We start from the raw sequence: 16663 nt of genomic DNA on the forward strand, positions 1-16663 counted from the left end.
GGCTTTGCAGATCAGAGTTCAGCCATCTGGGGAACTTGCTCAACTCTGCTCTCATTTCCAAAACTGCAGCATCAATTAAGTACACATCTGAAATTTTTTGGGATTTTTCTTGAAGCACTATGTCAAGGGGCTGATAAAAGAGACACTGTATTTTCTGATGCAGTAGAATCTTTTTCCTTCATATTCCACCACTGCTTGCTTGAATAGCAAATGGAAACAGGCTGAGAAAGATGTCTGAAATGACTCAGGGATGGTATTGCAGCTCTTGGGAGGATGCACTAACTTCTTGTGAGTGGGAGCATTAAATTTGCTTTCATGTCAGGGAAAGAATTGTGATCTATTATGGCCAGTGGTTGGAGTGGGAATGGTGTTTGGAAATTTTTAACATGAGCTCAATCCAAGAGGCAGAGAAGCTGAAGTTCAGGTGAAAATGGCTGACTGCCATATCAAACAGGCAGCCAAGGCAAGGGCATGATGAGAAAGAACCCACACTGCAAGATCCAAAATTCTTGCTGAAAATGGGTGCCTGCAATGAGGGCTGTGTAGACATGGGACAGATTAGAGCAGGTTTGTCAAGAGGGGAGGGTGAGCTGGGCAAGGGGAAGGCAGCATGAGGCGGGAATAAGAATGATGGAACCATAGACCTATGTATGGGCTGGGGCTAGTGGAAGGAATGGCACTGGGGCTAGAGGAAAAGACAGGAGTCAAAACTAAGCAATTGTCTGCAGTTGCTTGCTGCAGCTAAGAAATACGTTCACCTGTTGAGAGACTAGAGGATGTTTGATGGACAAACAAGCCATCAAGCTGGTGGTGCTATGCCGTTGTGGTTTATCTAGGACCTTTGGTCCTGGAACTATGCACTGGAGGGGGACAATAAGCCTGGAGGAGGCAATGCTTGAGGTTGTTTTCTTCTGGTTTGCCTTTGCTGGTGCTGTGGGGAGACGGCTTCAGTCCCTAGAGCTAGTGCTAGGCCTTCAAAGATCAACAGCCAGACCCCGAATATTAAAATATGCCTGATGCGACAAAGTCACTCTGGTTTCTGGTGCTGGTGCCTTTGAGGATCTAGGTTGCCTGTTTTGTCTGTGATCCCAAGACCTAAGCACAGATTTTTCAAGTGAGGAGTTTGAGGGATTTTTTTTTTTTCCACATAGTGCCCAAGGTGTGACACAGCTGCAGCTGCCTCCAGCATGTCAGGGGCTGGTGTTGGTTGGCTTGCAGGTAGTCCTTGCTAGCCAGGCTTATGAATGTGCTGCTGTTCCCTAATGAGACATCCTAACCACATTCCTAACTGGGAGGCATGACTGAACAGAATTAAGTAAGTCCTTGATTACAGGAATTTAGGACTTCTTCAAGGAAAATGTTCCATGTGAGACCTGTGGCATTTAACAAGCTTCCAAAACTTCAGAATGGCTTTCAGACAAACAACAAGAACAACAAAACAATAGCTAAGGTGTTTCATCACTTTAAAAAAAATTTTGTTTATGCAAATGCATTTTTAGTGCAAACACTCAAAACTGGGGTATGTCCCAGTTACTGGAGCCTTCTGACAGTGTTTTTCTTGTCTCAGTTAACTGAGGAAACATCAATGAACTGAACCTGGAGCAGCAAGAATCCATGCCTGCCTCCCCTGCAGGCAAGGGTAGGCTTAGATGCAGCCCCGGGAAACCAAAAGGCAGCCTTTGTGCTTTGTGTTGGTTTGTGCTAAGGGAGCAGGACAGAGATGTGTGACAGACCTTGTCCTAATAAAATATTGTTAAGGACTTGCTTTTTTCTTAGAAATTTTTTCTTCCTCCCTTGGGAAGCCTATAATTAGGAGTTGGAGGGGAAAGAAAAAATAAGCTGTTTATTTAGATGTAGAGGAATATTTCCAGTTCTCCACTGTAGCACTTAATTTTTTTTTTAGATATATCTATACACACACACACACACACACGTATGAGGCATGTCTGTGAATAGCTTTATAAAGCTCCTCAGGTAGAAGTAACAGATGAAATCTTTACCACCTAGAACTGGAGCATCTGTGTGTTAGTCTTCTGTGTGCTCTGCCTGCTGCTTAAAGTGAGTGTGATGAATCACATAGTGTCTGCAAATCACAGTATGGCTTAGGAGCCTGTGTCTCCAGTGAAAAGACAGTTGGACTTTGTTATCCAAGTTTTCTGGGCTTTCTTGTATTTTTATTACTAATCACGTGTTGAGAATTCCCTATTGTATTTTGTTATAAGCATTTCTTTGATAAACGTCCTGAGTCTTACCTAAGTGAATCCTGTGTTCTAGGAAAAATGGTTGCTTGATCATTTTAAAAAGATGCTAGAATTGATAATCAGCCAGAGTCTGAGACTAGCCCAAGTCATGAGAGCTTGGCAAACAGGCCAATTTTTCAGCAGAATGTAATGAGTGTTGAACAACATTGTTGGGATCAGTGCTGTGCTGTTAGAGATACAAAGTCTGATGCCAAGAAATGGTGCTTTTAGGCAGTGAAAGATGATGTATGCTGAATTTTAAGCACTTCTGCTGACCTACTGGGGAGAAAAAAAAATTTAAAAGCTGCCATAAATCCCTGTTCAGCAGAATAAAACTCAGCTATGAATTCATAGTTTGCATCGTGTTTCTGACTAGGGTTTAGGTCTTTGGGGCATGTAAATTGTGCTGTCAGTTTAGCTGTCCAGGATGTTCATATGTTAGGGAAAACCACTAAAACTCGTTAACATGAAAGTGTTTAACTATTGGGGGGGGGGGGGGGGGGGGGGGGGGTGCGAAGAAAAAAGGCAGCTCAAGGCACTACCAGTATGTTCCTTCAGCTATTTGAACATGGGAATGGTTAATGCCTCTGAAGTATGAGTGTAAGCAATCAGCTGTTTGCATACCCCAAAAATAATGCCTGACAGCACTAATTTATATTAACAATTAGCTATTACACTCTATAAAAGATAGAAGTTGATCTTAACATGTTAATCTCTATTTCAGAGATTTTTGTTTTCCAATACTCAGTTGGATTAGGAGGTACTATGCTGAGTTAGTCCTGGGGACACTTGGACAAAGACTAAAGGGATATTTTAAAAGGGAGAGTTTTGTATAGGTAATGTTCATTACAACAGATTTAGAAGCCAGGATTTGGTTTCTGCTCCTACTGAGTAGGAGTAGAAAGGAGGTAATGATAGCCCACTTTTGCAGGCTCTTCACAAGGTTTGCTGCTGCTTGAGCAGCTCACTGGTGCCTGTGTGGGCACTGCCTGTTTCAAAGGCATTCATCAGAACGGTCAAGCATTAACAGCTTCCACACTGTGCTGAAGCTCAGGTGCGTGTTTGGAAAGTAATTTTTTAATCTGTATGTCCTCCTACTATGTGATCAGTGTAATTACACAGGCAAAAACCTGTGTAAAGATTTTCTATATGGAAAAGGATTGACCTATTTAACAGCAGCATTGGGATTAATGACTACTATCAGGGTGAAGCAGAGGCTTGGAAGGATTTGATGGGGAAAGCCCATTAGTAATGAGCTTGCCAAGACTGCTGGAATATGATGGCTTCTCTTTCTCCACCAAAGCTCAGGTTGAGACCTGTGGTAATTCAGCCTCTAAACTGTGTTTTGGTGGACTTAATTTTCCCTCTCTCTTTTTTGGTAAAGGTAGCATTACAGAAGGCACCCTCAGCTCCTCAGGCAGAAAGACAGTTTTGAAACGGAAGCAGCAGTCTGAGCCACAGGACAAGTTCCAGAAGGGCGGTGGTCTGCAGGGCATTAATTCTTCATTTGAGGAAAGACAAGTAAACTCTACAAAGCAGTTGATAGTATAGACCTTTGGTAGGCTTCTTCCCAGCTCTCAAACATGGGTAACACTTGATTGTTCTTTCAGTCTTCAAAGATCAATGCAAACCTTTATTTTCTATAAATAATTTAATAAATACTTTTGTTTTACAATGATACAACAAATAACAAATTCATAGCAAATGAGTCACAAAGAATTTAGGATCAGTATACTTTAATAAGGTATCAGTGTCAAAATACATTTCCTTATCAAGTTAAAGTTCCCATACAGTTACAATATTGTCAATAAGAATTCAGCAATATAGATTATGAAATAATTATGATAAAAAGTATGATTAATATTAAGACATGGAATATTTTTTCAGAGTGTTTTAGTAAACTGTTAGGGTATAACATTTTTAATGCTGAAACTACACAAATAAGAAAGAGAAGAGCAGTATTCAAGTGTATTTAATCCTTTAAGCCTTAAGTCTGTGCCACTGCAAATCTGTCAAATCTGGATGGCCAATTTTCATCAGATGTTAATGCTTACAATTAATTTATTCACACAGTAATAATTTCACTTTATGAGTAGATTATTTTTGGTAATAAACTCTTTAAAGATTGCCTACAATAGGGAGTATATTTTTTTTACATCATGTACCCATAACAAAAGGTCTTCAGCTTTTCTACTGTGGTTAAGACTTGCTTTACACAGTGAAGTGCTCTATGAACCCAAGGCTCTCTCAATGCAAGTGTCAGTGCATGATATAAAGCAATTTTATACACCAGGCTTCAGCAGAGTCAGAAGTCTCCAAAAAACATTTTTGTTCCAAGTTCCTGGGCCAGATTTTTACCTTAGTACTTTGCCACTGTTTCATTTTCTTCAGTGAACATACAGTGATTTATACCAGTGGAGGAAACAAGATTGATCCCAACACAGATCTAAGTCCGTACATATTTTAAACTCAGAACTGCTCACCTGCCTTTTATTGTAATACTTTTTGCTGTTCAGAGACATAATTTAAACTTTGAAAGCATTCAAAGCCCTATTTTTCAAATATGTGCATGATAATTAATGATAGTTGGAAAGGAGCTCTGAAAATGTCTGGCTGCCTTTTAATGAATTTTTAGCTACTGATTAATGTAAGGCAAGTAAAAATGAGAGACCTCCCTGCTGGCTATTCATCTCACTATGCAATTCCTAATTCTTTTTGTTTAATTACAACTGAATTATCTTAATACACTGGGAAGTACTATTTTGAGATTTGTGGATTCAATATTGCAATTACATTGCCAGCTAACATATAAAATGAAAAAGGGTAACATTAATTAATCAGAGGTGTTAGTATGAGCCACTGCTCCAATTCCTGAAATATCAGCAACATCATAACAAATACTACAAGTTTCTAGCAGAAACAGCTCTTAAAGTAGTTGTGTCATAGATACAGCAAAAGTACCAAGAGATGATGAACAACTGACCCAGAGACAGATACTATTTAAAAAACAAATCTGTTTTTTTGTAAAAAATAAAGGCAACAACAAAGAACAAAACAAGAAACCTCAATGCAAACAAAAACACAGGTCTAAATCCTCCACTGGGGTAAATCTGTAGGACTCCCTTGGCTGTAGAGTTAAGCCAGGTTAAGGCAGCTGAGAATGTGGCTTGCTTCTGAGGGAAAAAAGCTTAAAACGTGCAACTTTCACAGATACCCACAAACATTGCATTTCACCATTCACATTTCTTTCAATGAAGTGTATAAAAATGAAGGAAAGGGATGGAAGGCAGAAGGCTGGGATTTTTCCTTAGTATGCTTTTCCAAAAGTTGTTAAAGTTACAATAAAATAAATGCTGGAAAATAGAAAGACTCAAAGGATTTTAATTTGGCAGATCAACAAAAAACGGTGGTTGGAGATCAAATTTGTTTCATTCATCTTTGGCAATAAAAATATATCTTTGCAGTACTGCAGCCAAAGTATCACATGATGAGGCATTTTATACCACAGCTTTTTATTAGCATGAAATTTGAAAAAAAAATTCAGAATATAAATTACAGGTAATGAGATAAGGGGAGGGTAATCAAACTCTCTAAACACCACTTTAATTGCAATAGAGAAAATACAGTAGATGTATTTCTTTAATATGAATAATAAAGTGAGTAACTTCAAAAGGCCACTATTTGGTAACGTGGACAGGTTCGATATCTAAGTAAAATCCTGTAAAAGTGTACTGGTATTAGAAATTGTCTACTTGCAAAAATATATTTAAAAACTGAAGCTGTTTTGGACAGTACAGGCCACGGAATCTCGCGGGGTCGCTCAGGTCGCCTGGTCCAGCGCTCGGAGCAGCGCGCTGCCCTGCAGCAGCGTCGAGCTGCCCAGCACAGGCACGTTCACCTCACAGTCATATCTTGTCAGCTCGGGCAGCAGGTAGGGCTCAAAGGAGGGCCCCAGCAGGCGACTGGTCATACCTGGAACACAGCAGTGAAGTGGGTTAAAGGTGCCGAGACCAGAAAGGGCACTTGCTTCCTCCCACCTCTTCTGTTTACGCCAGTTCCATTCTGTTTTTATGTCAATATGCCTTAAACCACCAGCAGTTCCAGGCGTCAGAGCAAGCTAGTGCTCTGTCCCTCAGTGAACTGCTGCAAGGGTGTCATACAAACAAGTGCAGTTTTTAACCTCCCTCCCCAAACTGAGATTGCTCTGAGAAAAACTGCGTTGGTGCAGATGAGGAAAGCGTTAGTAAAAGACATGGTTTCTGAATTGACACCACTCCTCTCATGTATTATAAAGAACAGACACACCCCTTTAACCCACAGACTTCCATATCAATGCTGCAGCAAAGTTGTTTAGTACAATGTAATAATCAGTTCCATTACAAGACAAGAGTATGGATGGAGGGCAACAGGACCTTCAAGATGAAAAAGTGTTAAGTTTAACTGAAATGAAGGGTAAAAATATTATAGTTTCACACTAAACCATAAAACTATTTTTTTTTGTGCTGTATTTTGACTTTTATCATCCTCCTTCCTTTCTTTTTCCATGAAAAAGAAATGTGGGCTTTTTTTCATTGAATCAGTATTGGAACAAAATGCCAACATTTTCCAATCTCTGTGTTGACAACTCTTACCTGATGCTTTATGAGCTGGCTGGGCACTGTAGTCCTGACAATGGGAACTGTAAAACAGAGGGGGAAATGCTCCTGCTTTCAAATTCTCACCCGGACCGTCACAGGTGGGTAGATGCTGCTGCTGCTGCTGCAGTTGATTCATTGGTTGGCTCAGACCTCTCGAGTTACAGAAAAACTCATCTGTTATTCCAATAGTAGGGAAAAAAAAGTTAAATTAAGCCAGTGTAATAATTATAGTAGATAATACTGATCCAAAACAAAGTGAACCTTGGTGTGATGGTGTTACAGCATGGGCAAATCTGCATCCATCACAAAGGAAGTCTAGAAGCAGCCCCAGCTCTAGCAGTAGTACTGCAGTCAAGATATGCTTGTGTAAGGAAAACACAGTGTTGTAGAGAAACAGTAGCTCTTCAGGCTCTGAGATATTCACACCTTGGACCAGCAGGAGGTAAACACAGCTCCATTAAGCTGATTTTTTTTTCCCTCCGAAGTGTGAGAACATACGTGAAACCAACTAAATGGTATTTACCAAATGTACCTTTAAATTGTTCAGCTTTTAGTGATACTTGATCTTTAATTTTACCTTAGTATAATATTTACAGAGCTTATTTGCATTTCCTTTTGAAAGAGCTTTTTTCCCTATTCAACCTGTCTTAAAATGGTGTTTCAATATGTAACATTGCAAAACCACTTTCTTTTGTCTTACCGGTAAGAACACTTGTGCTGAGAGACTTCTTTTCTGTTACCAAGGAATAGTTTTCCCCCTTGAGAAATTTCATTCTCTTCCACATTAAGTGAGATGGGTTAATGACAGATGGATCTCCCTAGAATGAGAAGGGAAGCAAAACAAACAATTACACTAATGACCATGGTGAGTCCAAAGCTGTGAAGGGGATGCATTTGTTGTGATTACCCCACTCAGCTGTTGCAAGGCTTGTTCTTCATAATCCAGTTGTCGCTTCAGTTTCAAACTGTTAGACAGAGCAAGTCTTGCTGGGTTTACATCTATGCCTCGTTGTCCAAAAGCATCCAGGGGCCTGTGGAGAGAGGAGATCTTTGTGAGTGCACAGGAAGGCAAATAGAAATAAGCTGGTTCATTTATACAGATTCTTCTTTCATTTAAAGACATTTAAGGTATCTGAGACTTGGCAGTGGACAGATCTCAAACATCAAATGTTTTTATTTCCTTTTATTAGTCATCCCACCATCTTTAGAAACTTCTGACATTTGGGATCAAAGACTTATGAAAGTTTAGCATAAACAGCCTCCAGGGATCTCCAGGCAGACAAAAAAAATACCGTGGAAAAGAAAATAATGTAATTCTTAAGAACTGGATTTGACAGCCATGCATGTCCCCTTGCCTTACATACTATGTATGAACACACGAGTTGTTGACCAGGGACAAACCCTTTCTTTGTCCCTATTCAGACACTGGCATTTCTACCAACAAGTAATCCCAAAAAGCAAACTGTACACTTCTGTGTTTTAAAACGACCATTGGTATTTCATGTAATTCCTGAACATGTCACTGTGAGCAACATTGAAAACTCAAGAACTGCAGAGAAATGTCTAGCTATGAGGCAACTTCTAGGACTGTGACCTCTGATATACATCTCATCACATACTGTTAGCATGTGCAAGAAAGCAAACAATAAGGTTGTTGAAAAAGACCCTGCAATTTAAGTCTTGACTGTAGTATTTATATATGCCAGCAATAATGTACTTTTATTTCTCTCTCTTCCCCATTTTCTGTTGTGCAGAAAATATATGCAAGGGAAGAAAGTACATGTGTGTCCCTGCTACTGCTACACCAGTGAGTCTTTTTGGTACTGCTCCTATATTGCATGAAGTCAAACATGCTTTGCAAAATTACTGGTGTAATTTTAACCAGACCAGCAGGAAATTCATTTGTGTATCCTTACAGGCAAAGAAAAATTATCCCACTTCTGCTTCCTCCAGACTCACTGCCACTGGGAGAGCACCACATTGATTTCCCCAGTGCCATAGTCTGATGCCTATCGCAACAAATTATTTCAGCTGAACTGAGAAAAATTAATTTTCAAGACTGCAACCCTTCTCATTTCCCAAAATATTTTCTGGGTAAATATACATAGTTATACCACAGAAACACATACCTTTTTTTATATATGGGCACCCTTTGAGAAGTTATTGGTGGGCCTGAGGGGGAACTTGATAGGGATCCTGAGTATTTATCCATGAGTCTCCATTTTGCAGGAACATATTCTAATGGGGGATCAGGTGGCCACTGGGTATTTGGTCTTCCTCCCATCGAAGACAGGGGAGTGCTGGCTTGGTTATGGTATGGTGGCAGTGATGACCTACTCATATTGTTGAAAAACACTGATGACAAGGACCCATGACCAGAGTTAATTTTTTCATTTGATAGCTGTGGGCAATATTTCTCTGGAAGGAACTGATTCTGTGAAGTAGGAGCGAGAGGCTGGAAGATGGTACTCATGCTACTTAGACTCTGCTGGGTATTTTGTGCACTTTCAGAGAGAGGACTTTCTTCTTGGCAGATGGGGCTGAGTTGGAAATCTTCTCCCTCCATAGGAATGTAAGGAGCCAATGTTTCAAGGTCCAGTTCATTAAAGTCAGTCTGTGCAAAGATAAAGTAAGTTCATAAAGAAAATGTAAGTTAGTAACAGCTGTGGCAGTTAGTGTGATATGGAATACTATTATATGCAAAGCTGAAAAAACACTGTAGGCCAAATTTACCTAATGAAACTGGCCAACTCTTGTGTAAAGACGTCTAATTTCTGTGCTAGCATACATGTTCATCATAACATCAGCAGCAAAATTAAGACAACAAACTGAAGGAAAAAACCTCCCAAAGGAGCAATATTTGTTAAAGCAGCTTGCATGCAGCCTCCAGCATCACTGTGATCTGAAGTAGATGTTGTTTCACTAAGCTTTGAATAACTTGTCTGCCAAGACTCTACAACATGTGGTGTGTAGTTCAACCTCAGGCTTTTTCATGTTAAAATAGAAAACACAGCTTTCTTATAATCCAGCTACATAAAAAAGGTGTCTAAAAATGTGAGGGTTGAAAAAATTTTGCCAGAAAGACACTATCACACTTGAATCTGTGGGTTTTTTCCCTTGGAGGACTAGTTATGCCCACATTCACTTCCCTTGGCATTTGACTGAACAGAGCTGAAAAGAAAGGATAATCGATGCTGGCTCCCCCAGTCAGCTCATAACACCCCTGCAACACTTTTATAACACTTGTTTTTCCCACCAAAGCAGCTGATGCAGTGGGACACATCTGAGCAAGCAGATGCTGAATCTGACAATACTGAAGTTTGCATGTGTAAAGTCTTGTAGTGAGTTTCATCCTGTGCCACACTTGTCTCCTATCTGTCCACTCTTTCTCTTGCTTTCATTTCTATGTCCAGACTTAGATGAAATTTCTTCAGAACACGGATTACAGCCTACGTAAGCCTGCAAACTGTGTTGGAAAATTGAAGTACCTAATTTGGGCCCCAGCACCCCAAACCTTCTGTAGGGTTAATATAAATGAGTGTCAGGTCTGTGCTTCCAATCAGTAGTGCCTGTTCCTTTCTCTCGACTATGAAGTATAAGCTTTTCACAAAGGCATTTTGATTAAGTATCTGAAGTTAAGTAGGCTGAATCAGGCCCACACCTTTTATTCACTAGGTCACTTGCTGTAATGTTGTAATAGTAGGTTTATTTATTTATAGGGGAAATTTCTACACTGTCATCATTATTAGAATGCAGGAGATGGAAACTGTGTGTTACTTTCTGTGCACATAATTTTCAAGTCTCTCTGAAAACATCCAAGAGGCAAAATAGGAAGCATATATCTGAGTTTTCATTTTGTAGTTAAAGGAGATATGTGCTATTAGGGGCATTCCTCCCTCGTTTGGTTGTTTTGCAAGAATTAGTTTATTTTGTTCTAGGAAGGATGTTTACTCATTAGTCATTTGGCTGGATTTAAAAACAAATTGCTGCTTATATTCCTTATCCCATCTACAGAAACCTCCAAGTTTTAAAAGGTCTCTGATGATCCTTTCTTCTTAGCAGTGCTACCACACTCCAAACTTTGTGTTTCAGAGAGTTAGGGACAGAGAATGACATGGCAGCTTTTGGAAGTGCACTGTTTTTTTATTATGCATCAAGGACTTGGTGTGCATGTGCAAATGCAGTTTAAATGCTGTATCCCAGTATCTGCACACACAACATGCAGCTGTACTGCCTACTAGCAGGAGACTGATCTTGGTCGCTTTTGGAAGAGATAGTTCATTACCTGGGAGGTGCACTGACTTTTTGATTCTGTGTCCATGGCAAAAAGTTTTTCTATCACCTCGATCTTAAGATCTTCATCCACAGAACTGTAATAATCTCCTGGACTGCTGGGCTGCATGGAAATAACAATTTGTTATAAGCAGGAAGACAACCACAGTATTGGCTTATCATCATGTCATTTACACCATGCTCTCAATCACTAACAGATCTGCCTACGAAAAGTGAATGGGCAGACAGTACATTTAGTGTGCTCACAACCCAAAACTGTCCACTACTATCAGAAGGTTTTCTCTGACACAAAATTGTCCGTACAAAACATAGGCACCCATTACAGGAACCTAGTTGTCATCCTATTTTAAATGTTTTTTGGCAACTTAGACCAGGAACAAGAAATGTACACCACTAAATACTTTTGTCAGTAAAGATGCTTAGCAATGCCTCCATGCTTTTGTTAAGACTGGATGACCTCTGGTAAGAGTGGTTCCAGCTCTTGGGCACTGCCATGGAAGCATGTTCATTTCTTCACTGGGAACTCCAAGGAGCTGCTCTCAAAAGCCTGACTTGGCTAAGCTTCCTGAAAGCTACAGCTTCTGCTTAACAAAAGGAGGATGGATCTGGGGCACACAATTTTACATTGGCTTTTTATATAAGGCTAACTCCATGAAAGGTGGTAGCATGTTCTCCTACTGGTTGTTTTACATGTTACAGTAATTACTGAGGGACAGCAGGGAGACAATGAGGACTGTAATGTGAAGCCAGGATATTGTTCCCATTTGATAGTTTTGCTATTAACTCTTAAAGCATGATGCAGTATAGGAAGAATAGAGATACGCTGGGCCTTGCTAATAAGCAGTGAGACAGGAGTGCCAACACAAAAATGTTGTCTACATATTTTGATGGGATTTTCATATAAAACATAGCATTTTTAAATGCTTTTTAAGCTCTTCTTACCGTGGAACAGCTACTGTTGCTGCTTGCACTTGGAGTACTGCTGCCAGGTGCAATCTGAGGCATCGTAAAGGATGGTATTGTCAATGTTTCACCTTGAGCAGGGTGGCTTTTCACTTCCACCGGCCATGCTTTGTTCGGTGTCAAAACAGCATTGGTGAAGGCAGGGGCTTCCTCAAACTTCTGTGTTCCTGGATGGGGTTTTTAACAATATTAATTGAATACTTTTAGCTGGTGCAGTGTTATGATGTAACTGCAGCTATTCATTAAAAGTAAACACTGCTCCTAGTTGCCATGACAATAAGTTGGCATAGACTTAATGAACGTTATTTAGTCAGCAAGAAAGCCTGATTCTGCTCTCATTCACAGAAATTTTCCACTGGTGTGAGCATGTGGGCTCTTTTAGCCATTACTCCCAGTTTGTACTCACAGCAAACAGACCTTGTCTATTAAGTTTCTAAATGTAGGCTCACATGTGGTTCTTTGTTGCACAAAAATAATTTATACAAATACTAACCAAAATCCAGGGAAATAATGGCATCACCAGGTGTTGGTGCCAGCTGAGCAAGTTCCTCTGGTTCTTCCTTTAGCTTAGTAAACAAGAAGTCACTCTTGTCTGTCGCAGGGATGCCGCTGTCATAGGCAGTGTTCATTGTCAGCAGGTGAGGCTTGAAGAGTGATTCTGTTTGGTCCATGGAGAACACAACATCGTTCTTCTCAATTTCACTAACGAGAGAATAGGTTTTAAGCATTTTGTACCATAGAGATGAAAGATGTGGATAAAGTAGGCAGGACGAACTCTCTGAAGCTGGGGCTACAGGAGCATTTTGGCCTCTGGGTTGCATGCCAGGCTCTTGAGAGGCGAGGCACAGTTCCAGCGTTGCTGAGCACCACTATTTCGGATGACGCAGAGAGTGTGGACAGGACTTCTGTGGGAATACTCAGGGCTTTGTTGCTCTGCTTTTTAAAGGGATGTAGTCAAGGCTGTAATGACCCAGACTATCACTCAAATAAGTATTTCCTATTTTGGCCCCAACTAGGACCAAAACAGCTTGAGTTTTGCCAAATGAAGGCAAAACTTCTGATTGGTCCCGATTTTTAAGGCTGTAAACAGCTTCTCCTAGCAACATACGATACAGTTACTACTTAGTTTTATCTCTTGGTCACAGCATTAGAAAAACAAAACACATTAGCAGTTGTGTTACACAAAAAAATCTTTGGTGCAGACCTTACACTCTGTTGGATGAACACAGCAGCCGCTCTGCAGAGGAGAAAGGCTGCGGTGTATTTCAACAGCACGGGTGGGAAGAGGCATGTCACATTGTTCATCGATGTCTAACATCAGTAAACAAGACTGAACAAACATGACTAAACTGATTTCAGAACAGCAACGCTGAATAAATAGACCCTTGAAAAGTTCCTCCGAATACTGTGATTCTCCAGCACGTGAATGCACACGCATTGTGGTGTGTCCCCTGAACCCACCTCAGCACGTAGTTGACGCAGACGATGCACTGGGGCTGCAGGTTTCGGGTATTGTAAATCACTGTTCCTTGGGTCTCCAGCCATACGTATCCCCCATGCTTGGCAAGCATCCGGTACTGGCCCGTCACTACTTGACCTTTTGTGCACACTGAGAAAAGGGGGCAGAGGTATAAATAATGCATCAGGACAGGAACGTGCAACATGTAATAATTGTTTTAAATACACCCACTTCTGAGTTTTAATTATGCGGAAGTGCATAAGGCATTTGTGGACAAGGGATTTGCTTAACTCTGGGGAAATTCAGCCATTTTAAAAACTAAAGGGGCTGTTCATTCGAGGCTTCTACTCAAGATTGAAAATTTGAATTCTGGCATTTGAGTTATTGAGATGGTCTGAATCTTCAGATCAGAATGAGGAATTAAAAAATTAAACACAGTATCTCAAATCCCAAAAGAATGCCTGCTGACTGCATGTTTCTTGAGTCCCTGTTGTAAAAGTGTCTCAGTCTGAGCTCTCAAAATTATGTGTAGAAAAGTGAATTTATTGAGGAAACTACAGTATCCTTATTTAGGTAATCAACAAATATAAAAATTAAGATGATTTAAAAGATATATTCACTAAGATTTTTTTTTTTAATTAACATCTTATGGTAGTAATATCACTCTTAAAAAGGTATAAAAATTAAGAATAGTAAACAGGACTGCTTTGTCTAGATAAAAATAAAAGCTGAACCACTACATTTCTCCCTCTGGTTGAATTATGTAGTTCCTCTGCAAGAGCTTGGAATTAGCAGCCTAGAAGAAACCAAGAAACAGGTTGCCATATCAAACAATATTTATTTAACTCTTTTTTTTTGAACTAGCCCATGTTTCTCAAATAATAAACTAACAATAGTAACAGCTTGGGTTTAAAGCTTCTAACTGTTTAAAGGGTCAAATCTGTAGCCCTGCTACCCTCCAGTATTTTTCAGTATTTGCAGAGAATGAGTTTTCAGTGTGGAGCTTTCAACTCCTGAGATGCAAGGTTTTATGATGTCCTGTCTGTTGTAATTCAAAACTGTGACTGAAGGAAAAATAATGTCAATCAATAACAAAAAAATTAGGGCTGGAGTAGACAAGCAGTACTTGCACTAACAAGAGTTTGTACTTGTAAGCAGACACAGTCACACTGAGTAGCAGCAGAAGTGGGAACTGGCTGAACTAAACCTTTGACTACACATTGGCGACCTTTCCTTTTAAACAGCTTTTACATCCAAAAGAACTGTGCCATCAAACTAATGCCCTAGAAATAATGCAATTTGACTCAGGAGGACTGGAAAATTGATACTGTGGTCTTTTTACAGAAAAACTCCTTGTGAATGTGGCCATTAAAGGAAGCTATTTATTGTCAGCCATACAAATGTACAAATCCAGGCCTGTGAAATACAACAACTGCTTTGCAGATAATTGTTGCTGTGTTTATCTTTCTATTTCTGAAGTTTGTTTGTTTTCTTCCTAGGAGTATTTAATCATCCTTCATTTAATTTATTTAGACAAAGTAGAACATTACTTTTATTGATTAAATACTTCTGGTGGAACAAAATCAAAAGACTTTCATTTCAAAGTGTTTTAGTGACTGGACTGTTCTGCTCTGCTTGTGAAACATAATTACACTGCTTCCTAATCATCAGCTCATCAATAAGAGTCACAGTGCAGGCGCCTGTTACGTTACAAAGAAGCTTTTTACTGCTTTAATCTTTATTATTATTATTATTCAAAGCATGTCATGTTCTGATATAATAAAGTACAGCAGAATCCCTCCATGGGGTAATCTCATAAATTACTAATACACTTGTAACTGCTGACTTCATTAACAATGCTACATTTAAGGTTCTGCCTTCAGAGTGAACTTCTCACTTCTCTCTTTATTTTTTTTACTTTTTATAAGGTATACTTTACCTATATCTGTACAGAACTTGTTACATGTCAGTGAAATGTGAATTTCCAATTATATTCTTTGTGTGGAGAGAAGGGGAAGGCGGGGATGAATTTAACAGAACACAAAACCATGATTCCCCTGGAAGGCTTGCTGAACTTCTGCTAACTGGTGGGCACTGTCAGAGTTGATAACTGCATTATTGTAAGGAGATACACGCTATACAAAGCATATTTCTAATAAAAATTACTGTTTAATAAATGCAAGTCTGCTGAACATTAATTTTAAGGTGGCTATTTCCACGTACAAAAGGACAATGGGAAAATGAGTAAGTTCTGTATAGTCACCAACATGGAAGAAAAAGTAAAATCAGCATTAAGCTCTATACCTGCTTGGTTACCCTGCATTGCACAGCATCTCAAGGGCACACATAATGGAATCCAGGCATCTTCTATTTGAAGGGTTTACCTGTGTTTTGTCAAGTCACAGCTTGCTGTCACTTTGTCTTTGTGGTTGTTCCCTGACTTGGTAAGAAGCCTGATGGTCCCAGAAGACATGGGAACTATTTATCTTAGGAAAAACTAAAGGGGTCGAATTTGCTGGCAATTTAAACTGATGGTTCTCTTGTAGGAAATCACATTTAGCACAGCAATAGACATTGGTCCTGTGCTTCCAGCAGTAAAAACTTAATCCATGCTGACCCTGTGCTATTATAAATCCTTGAACAGTTTGATCCTAAACATTTATAACCTGTGCAGTGCCTCGAGGACTTTTGCTGATGTAACACCACCCCTCTAAGACTTACTCTTGCCCTCATTCTGCTTCTTGATGAGACCCTGTAGCAAGTTTGTAGGACATGGTCCTTTTCCGTGGGCACAAATGGTATCTGGACAAACACCCTGCACTACAGGAGGGTAAGTGAATTGCTAGAATGAAGAGCAACATCTCTTAACGCCTGGTCACAGAAGGTACTAGAAACTCTCCAGAAATCTCTACATGGACAAGTAACTCAGTGCTCCCATTTCATTAACTAGATGGGGATAACCAGCACGTCTTGCTCACCCTCCGTTTCCTCTTACCAAATGGATTGCCAGCTTCCATTTTATTCCCTCCCTGGTAGTGTCCCATTCTTAGAAATCCAACTCAGTGATTCTA

General features: G+C 39.8%; 1 protein-coding gene across 1 annotated transcript in view; it reads right to left on the minus strand.

The window, feature by feature from the left end:
- Positions 1–3870: 3870 nt before the first annotated feature.
- EPAS1 (endothelial PAS domain protein 1) overlaps positions 3871–16663 on the minus strand; it is a 40057-nt gene continuing 27264 nt past the window's right edge. The window contains exons 8-16 of the mRNA XM_062490362.1: positions 13595–13742; positions 12627–12835; positions 12113–12300; positions 11163–11273; positions 9007–9491; positions 7785–7908; positions 7578–7695; positions 6872–7051; positions 3871–6212 (exon numbers count right to left, since the gene is read on the minus strand). Of these exons, the coding sequence (XP_062346346.1) occupies positions 6061–6212; positions 6872–7051; positions 7578–7695; positions 7785–7908; positions 9007–9491; positions 11163–11273; positions 12113–12300; positions 12627–12835; positions 13595–13742 (1715 nt within the window). The 3' untranslated portion in view covers positions 3871–6060. The remainder of the gene's footprint in view (positions 6213–6871; positions 7052–7577; positions 7696–7784; positions 7909–9006; positions 9492–11162; positions 11274–12112; positions 12301–12626; positions 12836–13594; positions 13743–16663) is intronic.

Source organism: Cinclus cinclus, chromosome 3 (genome assembly GCF_963662255.1).
Source record: "Cinclus cinclus chromosome 3, bCinCin1.1, whole genome shotgun sequence".
NCBI lineage: Eukaryota > Metazoa > Chordata > Aves > Passeriformes > Cinclidae > Cinclus > Cinclus cinclus.